This window comes from Talpa occidentalis, unplaced genomic scaffold (assembly GCF_014898055.3).
Source record: "Talpa occidentalis isolate TD23 unplaced genomic scaffold, MPIMG_talOcc4v2.1 talOcc4.8, whole genome shotgun sequence".
In the NCBI taxonomy this organism is placed as follows: domain Eukaryota; kingdom Metazoa; phylum Chordata; class Mammalia; order Eulipotyphla; family Talpidae; genus Talpa; species Talpa occidentalis.
In genome coordinates this window covers 75,001,228-75,024,570 of record NW_023605194.1, presented here as the reverse complement: position 1 = coordinate 75,024,570, position 23,343 = coordinate 75,001,228, and the positions used below count along the sequence as shown (strand labels likewise).

Sequence of the window (23,343 nt, the reverse complement as noted above, 5' to 3'; positions counted from 1 at the left end):
GTTTGAACTACATGGGTCCATTTATATGTGGATTTTCTTGTAGACGACATGAACTTAAAGTATCAATAAGTACAGTACAGTACTATAAATATATTCTCTCCCTTACAGTTTTCTTCATAGCATTTTTCTCTAGCATTATTGTTAAATATATGGTATGTAATACATGTAGCATAGAAAATGTTAACTGGCTGTTAATGTTATTAGTAGGCTGCTGGTCTACAGCAGGTCATTAGTAGTTAAGTTTTGGGGCAATCAGAAGTTATACATTGATTTTCAAAAGTGCAGGGAGTTCCTAATCCCCGTTGTTCAAGGGTCAGCTGTATATTAGACGATTGCAGATAATTAATAGTCACTTTTCTTGTGAAGTATCTAATGTAGTTAGAAATACAGGCAGTTATATTACTATGTGATCAGTCCTGTTATCAGAGAAACAAAGAAGACCAGAGGGTGGCAGGTTCTAAGCTAAACTTAGTTCAAACTAATGAGGTAACAAAACAAATGAGACATTCTATATAGAAGAAATAGCATATTCAAAGGTTCAGAATGTAATAGAATAAACATAATGTATTTAAGATGTGAAGGGACATTATTTAGTTTTGATACTTCATTCAGAGCTGTTATTCAGTGATTAAGTTTTGTGTATATAATCTCCAAATCCTGTTATTTCCACATCACTTCATTATTATTTAGCCCTATAGTAGCAATGATAGGCATATCTGTCAAGTATGAAATTTATTCTTTAATTTAAATATGGAATGATGAATGGATCATTAAAAATACTTCTTTGAGATGTGGTACATATACATAATGGAATATTACTAAGCAATCAAAAAGATAAACTCATGCAATTTGCGGCAACATGGATGGAGCTGGAAGGGATCATGCTCAGTGAAATAAGCCAGGAAAAAAAAAAAGAAAAATACCTGATGGTCTCACTTATAGCAGGAATTTAGAAGACCCAAAAAAGGGATCAGGAAAAAGACTAATTATGATAAAGTAAAAATCAAAATCAACAGGCAACTATAAACCAGAGACACCCTATAGGGGGGAGAAGGAAGCAGGATCAAAACAAGGCTGGTGGGAATTTTATGGGGATTATAACAAAGATGAAAATGCATACATTGTACAAAAATGAAAAATGATAAAAAAATTACTTCTTTGGTAACATGCCAATCTCTGAGTGTTTCCCGTTTTTTTTTTCTGTTTTACCTCATTTTCACCATTATTACCTCTTATCACTTACTATTTTGTCTGAAAAGCTTCTCTTAATTCCTAGAGATTAGTGTTTTTGCTACATACTCCTGTGTAGCATTGTGCTTTATTTATCAAAGCTGTTATTATAATACTGTGTTGCTTAATTATTGATCTGTTAGGCTATAAACTACATGTGGGGGGAGATTGTATTTTGCTGACCATCATATTTTTAGCAGTATCCAGCACATGTTTGATCTATGAGTGAGAATTAATTTATTCCCGTTTTTATTGGTAAAAGTTAATAACACATTTTAACTAGTAAATGGCTCTCAGGTTCCTCAAGAATAAGCTTCTGAATAGAAATTCAAATGAGTAATTTTTGCCTCCTAAGAGATTCCCCTGAGGGCCATTACCAGAAACATGTTTTATTCTAAAGTTAAGATCAAAACTCATGTACTTTTGATCATTTTAATTGCCTGTCCAAATGATACTGTTCTATTGGATGCTGTCCTGATCTAAGGATAGAGAGAGCATGTCAATAAGAGATGAATTCCAGGCCTTCCTGGTGGCGCAGCACTGTGAAGTTGTCCGCAGCCTCTGCAGCGCTGGTTCGATTACCACATGGTGCGGCAGACCTCTCCTGTCTCGCCCGCTGCTCCCCTCAGCAGTGTATTTCAGTCCTTCTGCCTGTTCTGCTCCCTGCTCTGTCTTTGGTGAATTCTCTCACCCTCCCACGCCTCTGACCTGTACCTCAGTGCTTGTATAAATAAATAAATCTTAAAAAAAAAGAGAGAGATGAATTCCAAGTACAGTGACTTGTTTTTCCCTCATAAAAATAGAGAGAGTGACTAAAATTGGTGAGATCCATGTGAAGACCTTGGAAGAAATTCTTCTTGAAAGAGCCAGTCAAAAACGTGGAGAATTGCAAACTAAACTCAAAACAGAAGGACCTTCAAAAGTTGATGATTCTACTTCAGGAACAAGAAGCTCCTCCAATATCCGAATCAAAACCTTCTCTGAGGTTCTGGCTGAAAAGAAACACCGACAGCAGGAAGCAGAGAGACAAAAAAGCAAAAAAGATGTAACCTGTATCAAGCTAAAGACTGACAGTGAAATTAAAAAATCTGCAGTCTTGCCGCCCATAGTTGCCAGCAAAGGACTATCAGAGGACCCTGCAGGCAGAACAAAGCCTATGCAGGAGGTGCATATCAAGACACTGGAGGAAATTAAACTGGAGAAGGCCCTGCGGGTACAGCAGAACTCTGAGAGCAGCTCCAGCGCCCAGCCTCTGCTTGAGGCCACCCCAGGTGCAAGGCGGCTTCTCCGAGTCACCAAAAAAGCAGGTAACAAACAGCTAGGTCTGTAGCACCGTTTCCTCAAATAATATTTTAAAGGACAGTATCGCACAGGATATTCATAGGTGTCCTGTGAAAACTTTTCTTAAGTGATTTTGAAAATCACTGGATTAAATAAAGTTAAGGTATTTCTTTATATCAGTACTATCTAGACCTCTGCTATTCTAATGGGCATTTTGAAATTTTATGACTAATGGACTTTAACTACAATTATCATTACTTTCTTTAAGAAAAGTTTTAACTTTATCTCTCTTGAAGTTGCAGCCCGTGAAATAATTGATGTGTTTAATGTGCACATAGGTATAAAAGAAGAAAAGAAACTTCAAGAAGAAAGTGAAGTTGTTTCTCAGAACAGTGTTAATAGGACAGAGGCTAAAGAGGTGAGTGTGTTTTCCATCATTTTATAGTTTTGTCCATGGCAAGTAAAGGCTCAGTGAATGGGCCTTCCTGGTGGCGCAGTGGTTGAGCGCTGGGTTGCGAAGCTGCCCGCAGCCTCTGCAGCGCTGGTTCGATCCCCAGCTGCTCCCCAGCCACCGGAGGAGGGTCCCACATGGTGCATAGATCTCTCCTGCCACCCGCTGTTCCCCTCAGCAGTGTACTTTGGTCCTTCTGCCTGCTCTGCTCCCCGCTCTGGCTCTGGTGAATTCTCTCACCCTCCCGTGCTTCTGACTGTGCCCAGTGCGTGTAAAAATAAATAAATAAATAAACAAACAAACAAACAAATAAATAAACCTTAAAAAAAAAAACAAATGAGAGACTCTTGAGGTCTCCCTGTGAGGTGATCAACCTCTAAAAAAAAAAAAGGCTCAGTGAATGGCAAAATATGCTTTTTAATAAAGCTTGTAATAAATTTCTATTTTACACTTCACTGATATTATTTTACTATAGTAAGTGAATTGTCTTTTACTATACATATAATTTTCTATGAGCGTGTTCTGAATTTTTGTTTATATCAGTGTTCCCAACTTTTTTTAATGTTGTTTTTTTAAATTGCCATTAAATAATTTTTAAGCTTGTTTTTTTCCTGTCTTTGAGAGTAATGCCACTCATTGTACAAAACTTGGGAATTTTTATTTTGTGAAAGAATGAGAACCTCTGAGATTCCACAAACTAGATGTAACCACCATTAGTTTTTGTCATGGATTTCCTTTAGGCCTTTTGTTTATATATGTAAGCATGTAACTTGTTTCTATGTTTAGCTCATTTTTAGACTGTAATTGAGAACTCTACAGTGTATCATTTTGCAACCTACTTTAACCTACCTTAATTCTTCAGGACATTTGTTTTTGCTAGTCATAAAACGTTCTATTATACAAATATAATCTGGCTCTGGACATTAAAATTTTATTAAGATAATGAATGTCTTTGTATATAAATCTTTTGCAAGTGTCTTATTATTTAGGAGTCATTTGCATTAGATTTAGGGTCATAATTGTCTACTCTGTAGAAGGTGGATTTCTGTTTTCCTGCACATTTTTAATCATCTTTAGCCTGCTTCTTTCTATTTGACATCAAATAAAAGGCAAAAGATCTTTATTTGTGAATATACATGAATGTCTGACTTAGATGTTAACCTGGTAACTTACAAATAATAGCAATCCTATAAGTAGATTACAAATACTAGATTTTAATTCATTTTAAACTTATTTATAGGCTTCAGGTGAGACTGTAGGAGCTGACATCACTAAAATTCAAGTCAAGAGATGTGAAACCATGAGAGAAAAGCACATTCAGAAACAGTCGGAGAGGGGAGCCTCACAGAAGGAAAAATCAGTGTTGACACCCCTTCTGGGGGATGTGCTCACTGCTGTGCCAGGCATCACACGGCACCTGACAAAGAGACTTCCCACAAAATCATTCCAGAAGGTGGAGGTAGAAACCTCAGGGATTGGGGACTCAGTATTGAATATAAAATATGCAGCACAGACCTTGGAAAAAAAGGGAAAAGGTGAGTGTGTTTCCTGGCCTGTCTTACTTTAGGATTTCAAAATTACAGTGTCAGTAACTCGCTGGCAACAATTGGGTTGAATTTTATTTGTCTAATATACTGGGCACACCATTGGCTAGTAATATTTAAGATAATTCTGTCGTTTGGGATCGTTTTTGGAGTTTTTCATTTCTAATTAGTTGTATGTTTCTCAGGCTATGAAGGATTTTGATATTCTGAGTTATTCTTTGTGAAAGAGGAATTATTCTAGTTATTAACTCAATGTTTTCTGTCTCTTATAGCTAAACCCAAAGTGAATGTGAAGCCATCTGTGGTGAAAGTTGTCTCATCTCCCAAACTGCCCGCAAAACGCAAGGCAGCAGAGGTCCATCCCGCTGTCATTGCAGCTGTAAAGCCACTCAGCAGTAGCGGTGTCCTGCAGGAGAGCCCGGCCAAGAAAGCAGCTGTGGTAGGTCAATCGAGCCCAGTGATGCGTCAGTCCGTGTAGTACGGCAGCAGGACAGATGAACTCTGTTAGCGCTAGCTGTATCTGTGTGTAATTCTTCTGCCCTTTCCTAAGCACTCTGCTTGTGGAGTGACAAGATGGGATTTTTTTAAAAGCTAATTTTGGTTTGATATGTATGATATTTCAGATTATCTGTTCTTACATTCCTGGGCTTACAGAATGATGTCCATAAATCTGAGAAGGCAGCAGAAGAAAATTAATATGCTCAAATTAAAAGGCCTGACTCCCACTGAATTACGTTGTTCTTACTTTTGTAGGCTGTTGTCCCACTCTTCTCTGAGGATAAGTCAGTCACCATGCCTGAGACAGAAAAACCTAGAGACAGGTAATGCCTTGAATTCTTTTTACCCAAGCTTTAGTCAACTATTACTGTTTATGCTGTCTAAGGAATAAAAATTAACTTGAAACATTTACAGTTTAGGAACATCTGAGATCTAAGTAAGCCTGCTAAACTTCAGATTCATTGCAAAAAAACTTGAAACTCAGGGGTGCTATCTTCCTTGGGTGACTTAGTTTATATTTTGCCTATTTGAATTCTGCTTTAAAGGATGAAAATGCCTTGTCCCAATACAGGAATATAATTGTCTGTTTGCCCTTAAAAACAAATTTTTTTTTTCCCTTATCAGTGTTGTGCTGCCTCCAGCTCAATCTTCTTCAGCTCCCTCCCCACCGGAAGTGTCTGGCCCTTCCTCATCCCAGATGGCCACAAAAACTCGCCGACTCAGCTCTGCCTCAACAGGAAAGCCACCACTCTCTATGGAGGATGATTTTGAAAAACTAATATGGGAAATTTCAGGAGGCAAATTAGAAGCAGAGATTGACCTGGATCCTGGGAAGGATGAAGATGACCTTCTTCTTGAGCTATCAGAAATGATTGATAGCTGAAGGTGGTAGTAGAACATTTAAACAAAAAAAAAAAAACCTCGCCAAAAAACTGGACTTAGTTTCATCTATTGTAACATTTACCAAGATGATCATTTCTTTAGTCTAGAATTTCCCCAAAACCAGAAGTATACCTCTGAATTATATGTATGTGTCCTGGATTCCTTGGGATGAGATTTTTAAACTCCCTTGACAACCATTTTGTCCATCTGATGCCATGATTTAGCATCTTTGAGAAAAAAGTTGTGTCTTACCCCTCTTGCCACAAAAAGACAGAGGGAGGGAGATTCAAGTGAAAGAGGGTGCAAGAAAATCTAGTGACTCCTTGAGGTGTTTGTCAGTTTTGGCTTTTTCCCCTTTGTTGTATTATTTCTTTCATGTATTGTCTTAGCTATACTTAATGTTGCCCAAGTTTGAAAAGGAATGAAGACAGCTGCTACCATTAAGGACCAAATTTCATGCTAGCACTATACTACAACAGCAAAAATCCACTCAGTCTGTGTTAAATTGTATGTCTATTTAAAGGTATATGGAGAGTCAACTAAGCTTTAGAGAGAGCTGAGCAGCTCAGAAAGCCTGTAATCTGGACATTACTTTTTGGATCTGATTTTCATACTTCTGCTGCTCTGTAAACCTCTGAAAAGCAATAGCTAATTTATTATTACTGTAATTTGTTTAAGGCTTTAAAGTGCCTCAGGGGTCCTATGAAACTAATTTTCTATTTCTGGGATTCCCTGGATTTGTAAGAGATGGTGACAAAGTATTAGAGGAATTCTGTCTTTAATATAAAAGTTGTCCCTTCTCTTCGGTACTTGTCTCTTACTAACATTGAATTATCACAGAGATAAAAATTGGTTAATTTTTTATTAGTAACTCTCCCAGCAAACTCCTTTTGCCCAGTATTTATTTGAGGCCCTTTAACCACTTTAGGGGAAAAAAATAACTCATGCAAGTCGCCAATATTTCTCTCTGGACTGTAGCAGTGCACAGAATTGTACTGTCAGCAGGGATTACTGAGACGCTCTGGGGGTGTATTGTATACCTTCCAGTTTTCTTCATTTCTGAATTGGATTTTCTTTTGATGTTGGTCTCCTTCATATCACCTCAAGGTTTAGACTTGTGGAGGAACAAGTATGATGGAGATAATAGTCTTGAAAAGAGACATACTGTACATAATCAGAAGGAAAAGGAAAGAAGGACTTGTCTACTTTGACGTTTTGCTGTAGGTGGCCACTTTTGTTTCTCATAGGGAAATCTGACCCACCTATCATGTTGGCTCCTAAGGAACTGCTGTTGTAAGCGGCTCATCAAGAGTTGAACTTCATGTAGCCTTGTCGGGAATATGGAAAAGGAAGAAAGCCACGGGACTGCTCATTCAGTCTTGGGAAGATCTGGATGACTCTGCACAAGCAAAAATGACTTGAAATTTATGTATAGACACTTCTCTACCAGTCCATCTTCAGCTGACTGAATGTTGTATAATAGCCCTTCTCCAAAGCAGGGGTGGAATGTTCTGGTTTCACCGTAGATTTTTTACTCATTTCATTTTGGGAATTGGCGTATAAATTCCAGGTCCCTTTTGTATATAACCTTTATTCTTTTGCTTTTTTAAAAGTTTGTTTCATATTTATAGCCCTTGTATTAGTCAGTGATTCATGTTCAGCATTATTTGAACCATTTGCCATTACAGAAAGAGAAATACTTATTTGTGTTTTAAATAAAACTGGCATAGGAAAGTCTTGACGTTGTGAGTTAAGTAGTCGTAAATACTTCAGCCTCGATAGAGGCCCAAATCAGTATGTTGTTGGCCTTTTGTGTAACTGCTCCAATTTCACAATTATTTGGCTTTAGAAAACTTTCACAAGAACATACTGCTAAACTTACCCACACGAATTGTTCAGTTTTATCAACATGTGCTTTAGACAGAAATAATATTTTAGGTGAGAATTTTTTTTTTCTAACATTGATATGTAGCCATTATAACTAAGTAATACCGTTGTGTAGCAGGACAGAGGGTTTAGAAGTGTTCTTAGATAGATTCAACAACTTTAAGTTTTCAAACATGAAGGCATATTTTTAATTCGGGGAAGTCCGTGTTTATTGTCTCAAGATAAATGCTTCCTAAAGTTCTGACCTTAACCTCAAATGCCAGTGGATCTTTTCATTCTGATGGCCAGAATATAGTTCCTTTTGATCTTGACCAGTCTTTGAATCCAGCAAAGAAATATGACAGTTGCAGAAATATAACTTGTTCTATATTAAATGTCCTTTTTTAAAAATTGGCTTCATTTTGCCAGAATATGTGCACAATCCCTTAAAATACTGTATTGTTTTGAACTTGACAGTTTTAAAATAGCCAACATTTACTGAGTATGTATTATGTACCTCTTAGTTCATACAACCCTTTTGACACTTATCACCTACACTGCCCTGGAAGGTCACTACTACTTATCCTCACTGTGAGGCTGAAATCAGCATGCTTAAATTTAACAGTCAGATTGTACATTCTTATGTGCAATGGCTTTGATTCATTGAGCCTTCTAAGAGCTCTTTATCTTTTAAATCTGATCTTAGGAAGCTGCCTATATAGTTCCCACAACCCATGCATCTAACTACATTTTTTATTATTTGAATTACCCAAATTGTTTCCATTTATTTGATTTTGCCAATTGATGTTAAGGACATGAGGACAAATGCTTAATCTTGACCATTTTCTTAACATTGTACAAAATGGGCAAATAATAATGACCTAAATAAGAAACTGCAATTTTAGAAAGTTAATTTAGGGGTAGGAATTTGCAAGTTAGTAAAATGCCTAGATTTTGCACTTAACTGCTAAGGTGATAAAGAATCTTGAGTCTAGTGATAAGCAAAAAGCTGCGAATTAAACCTGTCTGTCCTTGGGTTTCTTGGTTTTATACTCAATAACTGACTTGTCCTCAGGAGTAAAACAACTTTTAGAATTGTTAATAAGGATAAACAGCCAAGATTTTGATTCTAAAGACTCCTGTTTGAAAAAGCAAGTGAATGAGATAGGGATCCGAATGGATCAAGTATTCTCAAAAGAAACAGGAGGGGGAGATTTTCAACTGGAAGGAGAACACTTACCAGAGAAGTGTGTGTGGTTAGGAAAGTGCTTATTTGGTTAGGAGTTCAAGGGGAATAGCCGAGTTAGAAAGGTTGCTGTGAGGAAAAATGAAAGATACAGTGGCATAATGGCCACAAAATACTTTGAACCTCATCCTCTGACGAGGCTCAAATTAGAACCCGAATTCCAAAACACTACCAGCAACAGAGGCAGAACCTTGAAATACAATTAACCCTTGAACAGCACAGGGGTTAGGAATGCTTGACCCCACACATGTAGCTTTTGACTCCCACAAATCTTTAGTTGTCTCGGTATCCAACAAATTTCAGAATTCCTGCAGATACTAAAATCCCAATGTGTTCTACCTAGCCCTTACTCTGCCCTCCATATCTATGGGCTCAGCATTCCCAGATTCAACCAACCAACAACCAAGTTCGGTTGAATCCATGAATGCAGAATTCACTAAGGAGAGCAAATGTAGAAAAAATTTTCCCTGTATAAGTGAACTCATACAGTTGAAATCCATGGATCAACTATACTTAAGAAATACTTCTCAGGGAAAAGCAACAGGAGTGAAGAAGGTGCAAGTACTAAGAGAATGACCAGAGGAATGAGTGAGAAAGCAAACTGGTCAGGGAAGGTTTTCTTGAGGTGTGAGAGCCGGAGTTTTGTGTTGCTTAGTAAAAGAGATGATTTGAACGGCAAACAGCCGTGCTGGGTATAGAAGGTTTGTTTTCGTGACATCTGATCATCTCACCCCATTAGTACACTCAGTCTGCCTTGTCTCCTTGCTCTCAGCTTGCTGTCAGTTTCTTGGCTAAGATAGAAGCTGATCCTTTAGAAAAAAAAAAGGAAGATCTATTTAAAATACAAACCTGAGTCACTGCCACGTAAAATCTTCCAATACCTTCCCCTCCCTCCAAAATTAAGTTCATTTCCCTCAGACTCTGTTCTGCCAGCCTCCTTTCCTGCCACTCCGTCTTCATGTTCCACACTGCAACAAAGATAACTTCCTACATTCTCTCAAGCCCTCTCTCTTTGTCGATGCTGTCTGTCTTCTATGCAAAAGTCTTTTCTCTTGGCCAATGTCTACACATTTTATATGCCACACTCCAGGCTACCTCTCCCCAGCCGGGTGTAGTGCCTCTCCACGAGGCGTATGCTCTTCACTTACCCATTGTTCCAAATCCTTTATCTGTCCATCCTCAGCAGCTATAAACTTTTTTTTTAATATAAGATTTACTTACACAAGAACTGGGGTACAGGCCAGAGGCAGAAGGGTGAGAGAATTCACCAGAGACAGAGCAGGGAGCAGAATAGGCAGACGGTACAAAAACACTGCTGAGGGAAGCAGCAGGCAATACAGGAGAGGTCTGCTGTGCCATGTGGGTATCTCCCTGGCTGCACGGGAATCAAACCACGCTGCAGAGGCTGCGGACAGCTTCATAGCACTACGTTCAGCCCACTGCACCACCGGGGAGGCCCTATAAACTTCTTTAGATTTACTAACCTATTCAACACATAGTCTCAATACCTAGCCCAGACCTGGCACTCAGAAGGTGTGTGAGTCTGCTATGATTGCCACAACAAATACCACAGATGGGGGGTCTTATTCTACTACACAAGTTTTTCTCACAGTTTTAGAAGCTGGAAGTCCAGGATCAAGCTGTTGGCAAGTTTGGTTCCTTTCTTTGCAGATGTCCGTCTTGCTCTGTCTTCATGGGGTCTTTCCTCTGCATGCACAGCTGTGTTAGCCTCTACATGGGCAACTGCCAGCCTGGATTAGGGCCCACCCAAATGACTTCACCTAATGTTAAATACTTTTTAATACCCTAACTCCAAACACAGGTCACATTATGAGGTACTAGGGGCTTAGAACCTCAACATGAGTTCTGGGGGGCACACTTCAGCCAATAGTCTTTGCTGAATGTGAAAAAACATTCTTGACCCATTCTCAGGGACTGCTAATTTCTCTACATGGCCCCTGTCCCTTCCCAGCCCCATTCTTTGGCACTCTTCTAATTGACCACAACCATTTACTGAATTATGAAGCTTCTAGTTGAGATCGAAGAAACAGCAAGCTGAGAGGAAAGCTGTCCTTTAATATTTGGGAGTCGTGGAAGTAACTTCTCAAAGTGGGTCTCTGGATGCACAGTTCTCAAGCCTATTGTGGGGAGTGCCATGAAAATCTCAAATTTTTTTAAAAGATTTATTTCTGCATACAAGAACTGGGGTGCAGGCCAGAGGTGTGGGGGTGAGAGGATTCACCAGAGACAGAGTGGGGAGCAGAACAGGTGGATTGACTGAAATACACTGCTGAGGGGAGCAGCGGGCAAGACAGGAGAGGTCTGCTGCACCATGTGGGTCACCTCCTTGGCCAGCCAGGGATTGAACTCGTGCTGCAGTGGCGCCACCAGGGAGGCCCCCAAAATCTCAACTTTTTATACATTCCAGATTAATTGCAATAAAAAAGGCATTTTTCCACTATTTAATGAATTCATTTAATTGGTGATGTCAATCTAACAGGGGAAATGATTTCTCAGTGTCATTTAGTTTCCAAGTTTAACGAGTTAAGTTAGGTAATCTTTTCATATGTTTGAAGACTGACTATATTTCTTTGCTATAAACTGATTGCTCACACCCATTGCCAATTTTTATTTTGGGTCTTGTGTCAGAATAAAAATGGCTGGCTGCATAGTCTTCAACACATCTCCCATTAAGAGGCGGGCCTTCTGGTACTTGAGTCTGGTCTGGTGTGAACATTACATTAGTTCCAAACCTGGCTTTTCAAGGTACTGGTGACTTTGGCCTTGATTTTAGAGCCCTAGGTCCCCATGTAAGAAAGCACACTGCTCTGCCATAGACGACTTGTGTGGGCAGGCCCTGGGGCTATGTCTGTAGGGCAGCTGCCAGCTGCAGCCAGTCTGCCAAATGCACACACCGAGGCTTTGGAGACCGAGGCTTTGGAGACTTGCTCAGTTGAGCCCCGTCCAAATTCTTGACCTACAAAGTCATAAATTAACACAAAATGGCTGTTGTTTTAACTACTAAGTTTTGAAATATTCCTTACATAGCAATTACTAACCAGAAGAGCTTTTTCCTGAGTTCTTCACATATCAAAAGTATATTTGTAAAGTTAGCAACTTGTCTGATGTGGTGCAGCTATATTTCTCCTGGGTCTTTAGACTTTGCTTACTATGGTGGCTCTTTAGTCATGCAGATTTTTTTTTTTTTTGAAGATTTATTTATGCACCCAGAGGTGCAGGGGTGAGAGGATTCACCAGAGACAGTGGGGAGCAGAACAGGCAGACTGACTGAAATACACTGCTGAGGGGAGCAGCGGGTGAGACATGAGAGGTCTGTTTTGCCATGTGGGTTGCTGTCTGGCTGGTGATAGAACTCAGTGCTGCCGAGGCTGCAGATTGCTTTACAGTGCTGTGCTTAACCCCTTGCACTACCAAGGAGGCCCAATCATGCAGAATTTATTTATGCATTTGAATTTATCAGGATGCTAGAGCATCCTGTCGAGGAGAAGACAAATTGCAAGAAAAAGAAAGATGAAAGGGCCTCCCTGGTGGCGCAAGGGGTTAAGCACAGCACTATGAAGCAATCTGTAAGCCTCTACAGCACGAGTTCTATCCCCCGGCCCGCCAGGGAGCAACCCACATGGTGCAGCAGACCTCTCCTGACTCGCCCACTGCTCCCCTCAGCAGTGTATTCCAGTCAATCTGCCTGTTCTGCTCCCCAATCCGTCTCTGGTGAATCCTCTCACCCCTGCATCTCTGGCCTGTACCCCAGCTCTTGTATGCATAAATAAATCTTTAAAAAAAAAAAGAAAGATGAAATATTTTTGATGAAACTAGGTAAATTAGAAAGAAGTAAACGCTAAAGATTACTAAAAACTTCTCAAGTACTTGAATATTTGAATAAAGACATCATGTACTTAGATCTGAACAAATTAATTCTAAGTTGTTTTACAGTTAGATGTAATCACAGTAAAAAAAAAAAAAAAACTACCGGGCCTCCCTGGTGGTGCAAAGGGTTAAGCACAGCACTATGAAGCAATCAGCAGCCTCTGCAGCAGAGTTTGATCCCAGGCAGGCCAGAGAGCAACCCACATGGCGCAGCAGACCTCTTCTGTCTCGCCCGCTGCTCCCCTCAGCAGTGTATTTCAGTCAGTCTGCCTGTTCTGTTCCCCACTCTGTCTCTGGTGAATCCTCTCATCTCCTGTATCTCTGGCCTGTACCCCAGCTCTTGTATGCATAAATAAATAAACCTTTAAAAAAGAAAAAAAGAAAAAAAACTATCAAAAATGATTTTAAAACAATTAGATAAGCTAATTTTAAAGTTTGTAAGAAAAATAAACATGGATAGGAAAATTTTGTCCTCATCTAGTCCTATCAAATAAGAAAACATAATACAATATTTATAATGGTGATACATGGCCATAAAAAGACACAAAAATCAATTGTGCAAAATAGAAACTATATACATTCACATACACTTGGCATATTTTAAATGTGGCATTTCGGATTGAATTGGGAACTATGAATTTTTTTTGTAGTAATGAAAACAGTGTAGCCATCTAGAAATTATCAAGCTGTATCAGTTCTAAGATATACTAGGATAAATTCTAGATGTATCTATGATTTATATGTAAAAAAGCAATATTATTAAAATCACTCCTGATGACTTGTATTAGCAGTCAAATGATTGGCAACAGGGATTCCCCCAAAATTTTAAAAATCATTACTTCAGAAACAGGAGAATGCAAAAATCAGTAGCTGAATATGTGTGCATCTGAGATGGGACAGACATTCCATTATGTTCTATGCATGCTATCTTTGAATTCACCAAATCTATCTTCAGTTTACTCTGTGCACAATAAGACCTACTGGGTTTAGGGTGGGGAAATTTTTTTTTTTTCACAAAAATAATTATACCATGTGTTTTGTAGCTCTTTATAGTTTAAAAATCACTTTCATATCCTTTGATCTCTACACCTCTATGAGATCAGCATTAATATCTTCATTAAACATAAGAGCCCAGGTCAGCAAGTTATGATTCTGCCACTTGCCCCAAGTCCCCTTAACCCCTTCAACTCTGAGTTTCAGTTTTCTCACCTATAAAACAGACATTCCAATGGAATGAAACTTCTGCCAGATCACAAGCCCATGACATAACCTAACAAACTCCAGCTCCTCCCATCCCAGCGGCTGTTACCCAGGACACGCTAAATTTGAACACTGAGGGCTTCAAGTGCACGTACACTACCACTTCATGAACAGCAACCCCTGAGCCCTGCAACTGGCTCTCAGCGCTAATTAGCCGTGCTCTGTTGCTCCCTGCAAAGCTGTCGATGCAGAAACAGGGCCCAGCTTTTTCTTTTTTTTTTTAAGATTTATTTATTTATGCATACAAGAACAGGGGCACAAGCCAGGGGCGCGTGTGGTGAGAGGATCCCCCAAAGACAGAGTGGGGAACAGAACAGGCAGACTGACTGAAGTACACTGCTGAGGGGAGCAGCAGGCGAGACAGGAGAGGTCTTGCTGCGCCATGTGGGTAGCTCCCTCGTTGGGGATCGAGCTCGTGCTGCAGAGGCTGCAGATAGCTTCATAGGCGGCCCAGGGCCCAGCTTTTGAACTGAGACTGCCCGTGGCTGAGGGTGCCCGTCGTAGAAGCCCTGAAATGGGGTTTCTCGCTGTCCCGCCCTCTCTGGGACAATGTTGCCATCCAACCCAAATTCTAGGAAACCAGGCCTTAGAAAAGGGACTAACCCAACCATCTCAGGCAGAGGTACACAACCTGACGAAGACGCCACCACCCACCCCGCGTTCACGGCACCAAAGACCCTCAGAGCTTTCTTCCACCCCTGTCCTCCAGGCGGCGCCGTAGGACCGACCCACGTCCCAACACAAGTCTCCTCGGTTTGCCGCCCCCGGAAGCTACAGAGCACAGAGTATCGTGGCTAGAGAGGCATTTCCCAGGAGCCACCCAGGTCATCGCGCTAGCAAGTACTTCCGCTTCCGGCTCATTATTCCGGAAGTTGCCCCTGAGCTAGCGTGCGACTTAGTGTGGTCTTTGTGAGCTTCCACCATGGCGTACCGCGGCCAGGGTCAGAAAGTGCAGAAGGTGATGGTGCAGCCCATCGTATCCTACGCGGGATGTCTAGGACTAGGAGGTTCGGGACGGAAACGCGGGAAGGAGGGAGCAGGGAACAGGCCCGGGGGAGCGGAATGCGGGCCACATCCCATGAGCCACCGGGGCGACCGAGCCGGGGAGAAAGCGCGGGTAGTTGAAGAGCCGGGGATGGGTGGGAGGTGGGCTCGGGCGGACCCTGCGGTGGGCAATGCAGGGTGGTGGGGGTGTGCGAGGGAAGACACTTTTAATTAGGTACTGAGTGAAGAGAGTTCTCGGTCTCAAGACTGGGGCTTGGGGGTGGGGGAATGTTCCTTCAAAGCCTTGTTGGACCCCATAGCTCCTAGTTGGACACTTTTCATTATGTAGACACAAGATCTTGTTTGAGGAAACACGGTGAGAAGGGGTGGGGTTTGACCAGTTTCAGGGAGCAGAGCATGCTGTGTGTGTATTTTTTCCTTAACCACCGATGCAGAACCTCATCTTCAGATACTTGCAAAATGTACGTAAGTTGTTTGTGGTTTGTTGCTTTGTAATTGCTTCTTAAGCAAATGGTAAATTTACTGAGCTATTGTTTTATCCTGTCTGATCACTGTCCTAGAGTTCAAAATACATGAAACGCGAGATTGGAGGAGCATTCCAGGGGAAGAGGTAGAGGGTGGGCTCTCATTTGATAAAATGGTGTCTAGCGATGCCAATTCCAAGCTTGCAAAGAATTGTACCGTTACTATTTTCCTGTCCAAAATTAATTAAAATCATTATTGGCAGACATGACAGTGCTAGTTGGGCACTGTCTTTATGAACACGATGTTGGAAACTTTACCTCTTTGCCCCACAAGTATGGGAGGAAAAGCAAATCAGCTTAAAACTTGGTATACGGTGGTGTGTTTAGTACCTGCAGGGAAACTTAAAAATTGAGAAGACACTAAAAGAGAAAGAGGGGAGGGATTATATCAGAGAATTTAGTGGCAGTCGGCTTTACTTGAGGGTGTTTTTTTTTTGGGGGGGGGGGTAAAGATTTAATTACTTATATAAACACTGGGTACAGTCAGAAGCGCGGGAGAGTGAGAGAATTCACCAGAGTCAGAGCGGGGAGCAGAACAGACAGATTAACGAAATACACTGCTGAGGGGAGCAGCGGGCGGCAGGAAAGGTCTGAGAGCCATGTGGGACCCTCACCCGGTGGCCCGGGACCGAACCGGTGCTGCAGAGGCTGCTGGCAGCTTCGCAACCCAGCGGTCAACTGCTGTGCCACCAGGGAGGCCCTACTTGAGGGTGTTTATAGCAACTCAGATTTTTGAGTTGCCAGGGCAGTATGTTTAAGTGATCTCTGAAAAGACAATTCCTGGTTTGTGACAACAGAATTAGATAACAGAATAACTTGAAGCCATTTGTAATCTTTAATCATCAAAATGGAGGGTTGCTCTTTGGGTTGTTAGGTGTGAGGCATGAAAAACTAAGAACTCTGTTGTAGCTGGATTTCCCTCACAGACAAGGAAAAAGTTCTTGATCATCGGTAATTAATATTTTGTGCTATACTATCACCATTTTTGACCCTGAAAGTGTTGAGAGTAAAAGCAGTAAGAACGATGATTGAGATCCAAGATTGCAGGAAAATTACTCACTTGGAAAGTCTTAGTGTAGAATTTAGTAAATTAAAATGTTTGACAGGTAACTAATCTTGGTTACTAATTCTTGGATATGAGTCAGATGGTTAAAACTCCTAACTTTAACATACTAAAGTTTTTTAAGTACTGTACTTCCCTACTGTTTAACCATATTTTGTTAACTTATTAATTTTTCTATTTTTATGCTTATTTCAGCGATCTCGGATTCAGGTGTGGCTTTATGAGCAAGTGAATATGCGGATAGAGGGCTGTATCATTGTGAGTACCCACGATATTTTATCTCAGCAGTTTGTTCACTGACAACTATTTCATAGAAAGTGACCAGCCAGAGCAATGTACAAAAAGTTAAAACCCAACCCAGGAAGACTTTTGCAAGGCCCACTGTCCTTATCTGATTGTCCTCCTTAATAGAAACTGAGCAATACAAAATAGAGGGAAAATTAACTTTCAAAAATTATTTAAACAACAGTGTTATTTGAAATAGGAGACAAAAGAAATAAAGTGGGATGGGGTGAGGATTAATGGAAGATTAGTCCTGAATACAGCAAGGTGAGGTTAAATTTACTTAACCTTTGGCACATTGAGTACCCTAAATAGTGTTTTAAAGGAAGATAAAATATGGCTGAAAGCATCATGTGAACTCAGTTTCCATTAATAATCACCCCCTTTCCTATTTAGTGGTTAAAATGGTGGCAGTTAGCAGTGTTAGTGTTTTGTGGGGGAACACGGAAAGTGTGGGAGTAGTAGCAATTAATTCATACATGCACACATTTTATTTTGAGCAGGTTATTAAAAGATAGAGAGTGACTCTTTGGCATAGCTGTTGAAATCTTTTATGTCCAAAATCTTCCGGAAGGAATTTGGAGTGCATTAGACTTTCTTTGTTATTTAAAAAGAGACCAAGGAGGCTGTGTTGCAACTGAAAGATGAGTGAAGTTAGTTATCATTTCAATATCCAAATAGGCATATTCATTTAAAATGGTTTGAATGTGATCTTATTTAAAGATGACGGTCAGTTGGTTTGTTTTTCTAGGGTTTTGATGAGTATATGAACCTCGTATTAGATGATGCAGAAGAGATTCATTCTAAAACAAAGTCACGAAAACAACTGGGTAAGAATATCAACGGCCTTAATGAATTGTGACATTTTTATTCACTGGCAGAATTGAATGACTTGTGACTCAGTCCATGATTAAACCTAGTTTGCATTTGAGTAGTTAGTATTCGGGAAAGTAGTATACTTTTGAAATCATTCTCTACCACTTACTCCTTGTCCGCTCCATTTCTACTACTGTCTCTCCATTCAGACAGCTCACACCAAGATCACTAAAGATTTATTAGTGGTGTCCTTTTACTTGTAGGATAAGAAAATATTTAATGCATTCACAGCTCCTTCATGATACGTTCTTATCTCCCTTTGCTTGTTTTGTAACACACTGCCTCATTTTCTGAACTTTTTTTTTTTTTTAAGATTTATTTATTTATGCATACAAGAACTGAGGTATAGGCCAGAGGTGTGGGGGCTGAGAGGGCAAGACAGGAGAGATCTGCTGCACCATATGGGTCAGCTCCATGGCCGGCCGGGGATTGAACTCGTGCTGCAGTGGCTGGCAATAGTGTGATAGCTCTGTCTTTAACACATGCCACCAGGGAGACCCCCATTTTCTGAACTTTTGCCATATTTGTTTTCTTTGAGCCCTTTGAATTGCCCTGCCATAAGTCCTGAAGTGTCTTTAGGACTCAGATCAAATGTTAGTCCCCCCCTGAGTTGTTTTGGTTTTACTTGGAGTGGGGAGGGGGAGGACAGGGTGTGCTCTGTAGCAAAACTCTGTCCGCTAGACCAGATTCTTCATAAATGCACGAGTCATGTCTCTTGCTCTCTAATATGCTCAGTGCTCAACTCAGTAAGGCACTGCCTGGCATTTAGTTGAAACTCAAAAGTATTTGAACTGTGGATATAATTTTTTAACCCAGTTGATAAAGAGTCTTTAGAAATATAAAGCCTATCTAGACAAATTTATTTCTGTTACTGTCCAATTAACTTGAAGTTTGCTGAGCGTCCACACTGAATACCCTGGTTCATGGCTCGCTAGCCATTTTATTACAGTGGGTTTCAGGTATCTCTTTTTTCCTGACTCTGAGGATGCAGGAGTCTGGTAGATAAGTAAGAGTAGATTTTTGAGAAGTGAGAGAATATTTTACTATGCTTTTTCCTGCTTAGGCCATTTTAGATGGAAATTGGAATATTTCAAATTTAAACATACCTTGCCACAAGGACAAGCTAGCCTTACGACGTGTTTGTAAGTTACTTGCAAAATGTTGAGTTTCCATGGAAATGCCCACCTGTAGAATAGGCTTAACTTGCTCTTGTAGGAGACTGGTGAATTTAACCACATTTGAGGTTGATTAGCATCTCTCAGAGTGTTTACTGACTACAGGTGTCCTAAAGATTATGGATACTTCTCAGGAAAAAAGTGTCCTCTTTTCACATAAGTTTAGGAAATGTTGGATAAAACAAACAGCTTTGTTTATTTCTGGATGAAACATAGGTTTGTTATATCAGGGCAAAGTTTTTAATAAGAGTTCTAAGAGTTGGGTTTACATGCTGCAGTCACTAAATTTGGCATAAGACTAACTCATTTTCAGTTTTACAGAAGCTCAGAGCATGGGGAAATTTGGGGGGTAGACTGTTCAGTTGACTTAGTGTCTGGATATTGTACTGTTGATAAAATAATCTGCCTTCATTAGGTCGTGGTTGAAATTGTACGAGTGCTCTGATATGCACACCTTTCAGAACGTGGATACGTGAAAATATTCACAGATTTCATGAGAGAAGTCATTGTCAAAATGTTGCTTGAGAGCAATCCAAAATACTGAGGCTAAAAAGTGGTTGCACGATTGTCTGGGTGGCTATTAATAGTTCTTTTTTTTATTATTTTGTATTGCAGGTCGGATCATGCTGAAAGGTGATAACATTACCCTGCTCCAAAGTGTCTCCAACTAGAAAAGATCAATCAAGTGAGGGATGGTTGAGAAGATAATTCAGTTAGCTTTTTTTACCTGTTCTTTATTGGGACGATAGTTCTGAAGCATTTGTTCCTATTGTTTGGATAACCCTTATGTTATTACCAGATGGCAATAAATTCTGTGGAATTGTTTTTATTTAAAAATTGACATTGTTTCTTTCTATCCAGTGGTAGAAACGTGTACAACAGCACTGCTAGCTGTTAGTGTTTATGGTTTCTGAAGGTTGGGAGTTGTTGGCAGTTGCTTTCTAGGAGGTTGACATATAGATTCTTAAGGCAGAAAGTAAGAATTCTACCTGATAGGAAAGTGGCTGAAAATGGGCAGGTTCACAAAAATAAACAAAGGTTGTTGCACTAATACAAGTCTTTGTCTTCAGTTCTGATGCTGGAAGACTAGCGTTTCTAACCATTTTATTTGTTTATTTATTTTTAGAGATTTGTTTATTTATGCATACATGAACTGGGGTACAGGCCAGAGGTGGGGGTGGTGAGAGGATTCACCAGAGACAGAGTGGGGAACAGAACAGGCAGATTGACTGAAATACACTGCTGAGTGGGGGACAGAAAAGGCAGATTGACTGAAATACACTGCTGAGGGGAACAGTGGGCGAGACAGGAGAGGTCTGCCTCACCATGTGGGTAGCTCCCTGGCCAGGGATTGAACTCTGTGCTACAATGACTGCGGATAGCTTCATAGGTTGTGTCTTAACACTTTGCACCACCAGAGAGGCCCTCTAACCATTATAATAACTGCAGTATTTGCTTAGCACTCTCATAGAGTCAGTGCTTGAGGACTTTGAGACTCTTTTACCACCAGGATCAGAATGTGAGAGAAGTAATTGCATACAGGCAAAGAATGAAGTCCCTTGAAAGTACCTTAAAAACAAGCTCAGCTGAGAGTTAATGGAAGACTGAGATTGGTAACCTGAAAATGCCCTTACCCAGAACTGGTAAGTTGTTAGGGAGAATAAGTATATTACTTGGAGAACTGCCTATCTCATTTTTTTCTTTCTTTCTTGTTTTTTGTATTTTGTTTTTTACATTTTAAAAGGACAGGTTTATTAGGAAAAGGAGAAAGAAAAAGAGGCACCTGCATAGTCACAGGAGAGCTGCTGCTGCTTTGCAAAGGGAAAAGCTTTGTGAAAAAACACCTGCATAGTCACGGGCGCGCAGGAGAGCTACTACCTGTCTCTAAATGTAGGGTACCCTCCCAGTAATCTCGTATTTTTTCATTGGACAAATCTCCCCTCACCCAGTTTTTAGGTTAGATTGAATTATAATTCTGTTAAATGACAATTAGGCATCTGCTGTTAAGTGCACAGTTGAATACATTTGGTGAAACTGACAAATGGCATGCTAAGTTGTTGTTTAAACTGGATCCTAAAAGATGAATAAGGTTTGGACCTCCCCTGGTGGCGCAGTGGTTGAGCGCTGAGGTGCGAAGCTGCCTGCAGCCTCTGCAGCACCATTCAATCCCCGGCCACCGGCCAGGGTCCCACATGGCAGGACAGACCTCACCTGCCATGCCTGCTGCTCTCCTTAGCAGTGTATTTTGTCAGTCTGCCTGTTCTGTTCCTCGCTCTGGCTGTGGTGAATTCTCTCACCCTCCCGTGCTTCTGACTGTACCCAGTGCTTGTATAAATAAATAAATCTTTAAAAAAAAAAAAAAAAGGTGAGTAAGGTTGCCTTCAGTTCCTCTGATAGGTAGCATTACTGAGGATGGCTGAGGAAGGACCGAAAGTCCACTTCCTGCTTTTCAAGTGCCTGTGAAGTAGAAATAGAACTTCTGGTCAAGCTGAGTAAAAGAAACCCTTCGTGAGCCAGAGGAGGTTTGTAGGTGAGTGTAGAAACCAGTTCAGCTTCAAATGTGGGTTCCTGCTGTTCCTCTGTTACTTGAACTTTTCCCTTCATGGTCACATTTTGCAATAAAGGGCCACTTGAACTCCTTTAACATTGAGTTAAATTCACTGAGCCTGCTGTGGCGTGTAAAGAAAATACCGGGCAGCAGAGGGAGTTGCAGCCTATAGGCTGCTTGAGCCTTTCTGCTGAAAAGATTTCAGCTTTTTCAGAGCAGAGCAAAGACCTCCCTGCAGCTTTCTTGGCACCAAAATAGCTGGGAAGAAGGATAAAAGCTGGAGCAGTATAATCCCTAAGAAAACCTGCTGGCTGCTTTTCCACTTCCCTCTGCTGCTTTTCTTACCTGGCTGCACTGTGTAAGCAAAGCTGTGCCTGCTGTGGCTTACTCTGAATGGATCAACACGTGAGAGTTTCTATTTCCGGCAGCAAATGATGATAGTGAGAAATAAGGTAGAGTGAACTCTTACAATCAAGCTGTATTTAGAAATGTCCATTTGCTTTCCTGTGCTCCTGGAGCCTGTGGTGTTTGCTTTTTGAGTTTTATTTTTCCACAATCTGTCAATTCTTCCAACTAGAATTTGTATTACAGGAGGCGTTGCTCTCTGCTTCATTAAGGTTATTAAAACATGCTGCTGGGAAGCTGCTCTTGTTGGCAGCCCTTGGAATGTGAGCAATTATTTTTCTGGAATGGTTGTTGGTTTCTGAGGGGGGGGGTCTTGCTAACCACCCACTAACTCTCTTGAAGGGAGAGTGGGGTTGGAGGAGAATCAGGCTCTTAAAGAAAAGTGTGATGTGGGCCTGATATTCTACTAGTAGTAAGGAGAAAGAAGGAAAAGAATGATTGGAAAACCCTAGGGTTTTGTGTTTGCAGACTCCAGCTCTTGTCCTATCTGTCACAGTTTCCAGATCTCTATCTAATTTGACTTAAGGCGTATTGGTCAGGAATTGCCATGGGCAGCTCCTGGGGATGCTCAGCTGGCAGCATCTTATGTTAACAGGATAATAGAGCTTTCCCTTAATGACTTCTAGAGCGAATGGTGTGCTTATGAGATGTTGGTAAAGCTTTTATTAAGGCGTCATGAGAACTTGATTAGTAGCTAGAGTTTAAAAATTATATCCAACAGGACTTTAAAAGTTTTCATTGAAAGATATTAGCTTAGTACGTTGATAATCAACATACAAACAGTTAACAAAGATAGAAAGCAGAAAACAAAAGTCATGTAACATGCAAAGTTATAAAGCTGGAAAGCACAAAAATCCTCCCTTCCCCCACCAATACTCTTCACAAATAACCATAATAATAGTTAGGTGCTTATCCTTTTAAGCTTTTGACAAACATGTATAGTTGGGCTTGTTTTCTCATTTGGATTTTTTTTCTTTTTTTCTTTTTTAAGATTTATTTATTTGTTTATTTATTTATTTATACAAGCACTGGGTACAGTCAGAAGCGCAGGAGGGTGAGAGAATTCACCAGAGCCAGAGCGGGGAGCAGAGCAGGCAGAAGGACCAAAGTACGCTGCTGAGGGGAGCAGTGGGCGGCAGGAGAGGTCTGGGTGGCAGGAGAGGTCTGCGCGCCATGGTGGGACCCTCCTCCAGTGGCCGGGGAGCAGCTGGGGATCGAACCAGCGCTACAGAGGCTGCGGGCAGCTTCGCAACCCAGTGCTCAACCGCTGTGCCACCTGGGAGGCCCTTTTTCTTTTTTTAAAAGTAATTTTGAAAATT

The 23,343-nt window shown here is 40.7% G+C and overlaps 2 protein-coding genes across 2 annotated transcripts in view; both read left to right on the top strand.

Annotated features, from left to right (window-relative positions):
* Window positions 1-7,623, top strand: part of ZC3H11A (zinc finger CCCH-type containing 11A) — a 29,468-nt gene extending 21,845 nt beyond the window's left edge. Inside the window, exons 11-16 of the mRNA XM_037497607.2 lie at window positions 2,034-2,537; window positions 2,850-2,929; window positions 4,203-4,497; window positions 4,779-4,945; window positions 5,260-5,327; window positions 5,629-7,623. Of these exons, the coding sequence (XP_037353504.1) occupies window positions 2,034-2,537; window positions 2,850-2,929; window positions 4,203-4,497; window positions 4,779-4,945; window positions 5,260-5,327; window positions 5,629-5,887 (1,373 nt within the window). The 3' untranslated portion in view covers window positions 5,888-7,623. The remainder of the gene's footprint in view (window positions 1-2,033; window positions 2,538-2,849; window positions 2,930-4,202; window positions 4,498-4,778; window positions 4,946-5,259; window positions 5,328-5,628) is intronic.
* A 7,354-nt stretch (window positions 7,624-14,977) lies between these two features.
* On the top strand, window positions 14,978-21,394 carry SNRPE (small nuclear ribonucleoprotein polypeptide E). The gene is made up of 4 exons (XM_054690389.1): window positions 14,978-15,122; window positions 15,586-15,612; window positions 16,934-16,996; window positions 17,772-21,394. The coding sequence occupies exons 1-4, from the start codon at window positions 15,069-15,071 to the stop codon at window positions 17,880-17,882; spliced, it is 255 nt and encodes an 84-aa protein (XP_054546364.1). The 5' UTR covers window positions 14,978-15,068; the 3' UTR covers window positions 17,883-21,394.
* Window positions 21,395-23,343: the final 1,949 nt, after the last annotated feature.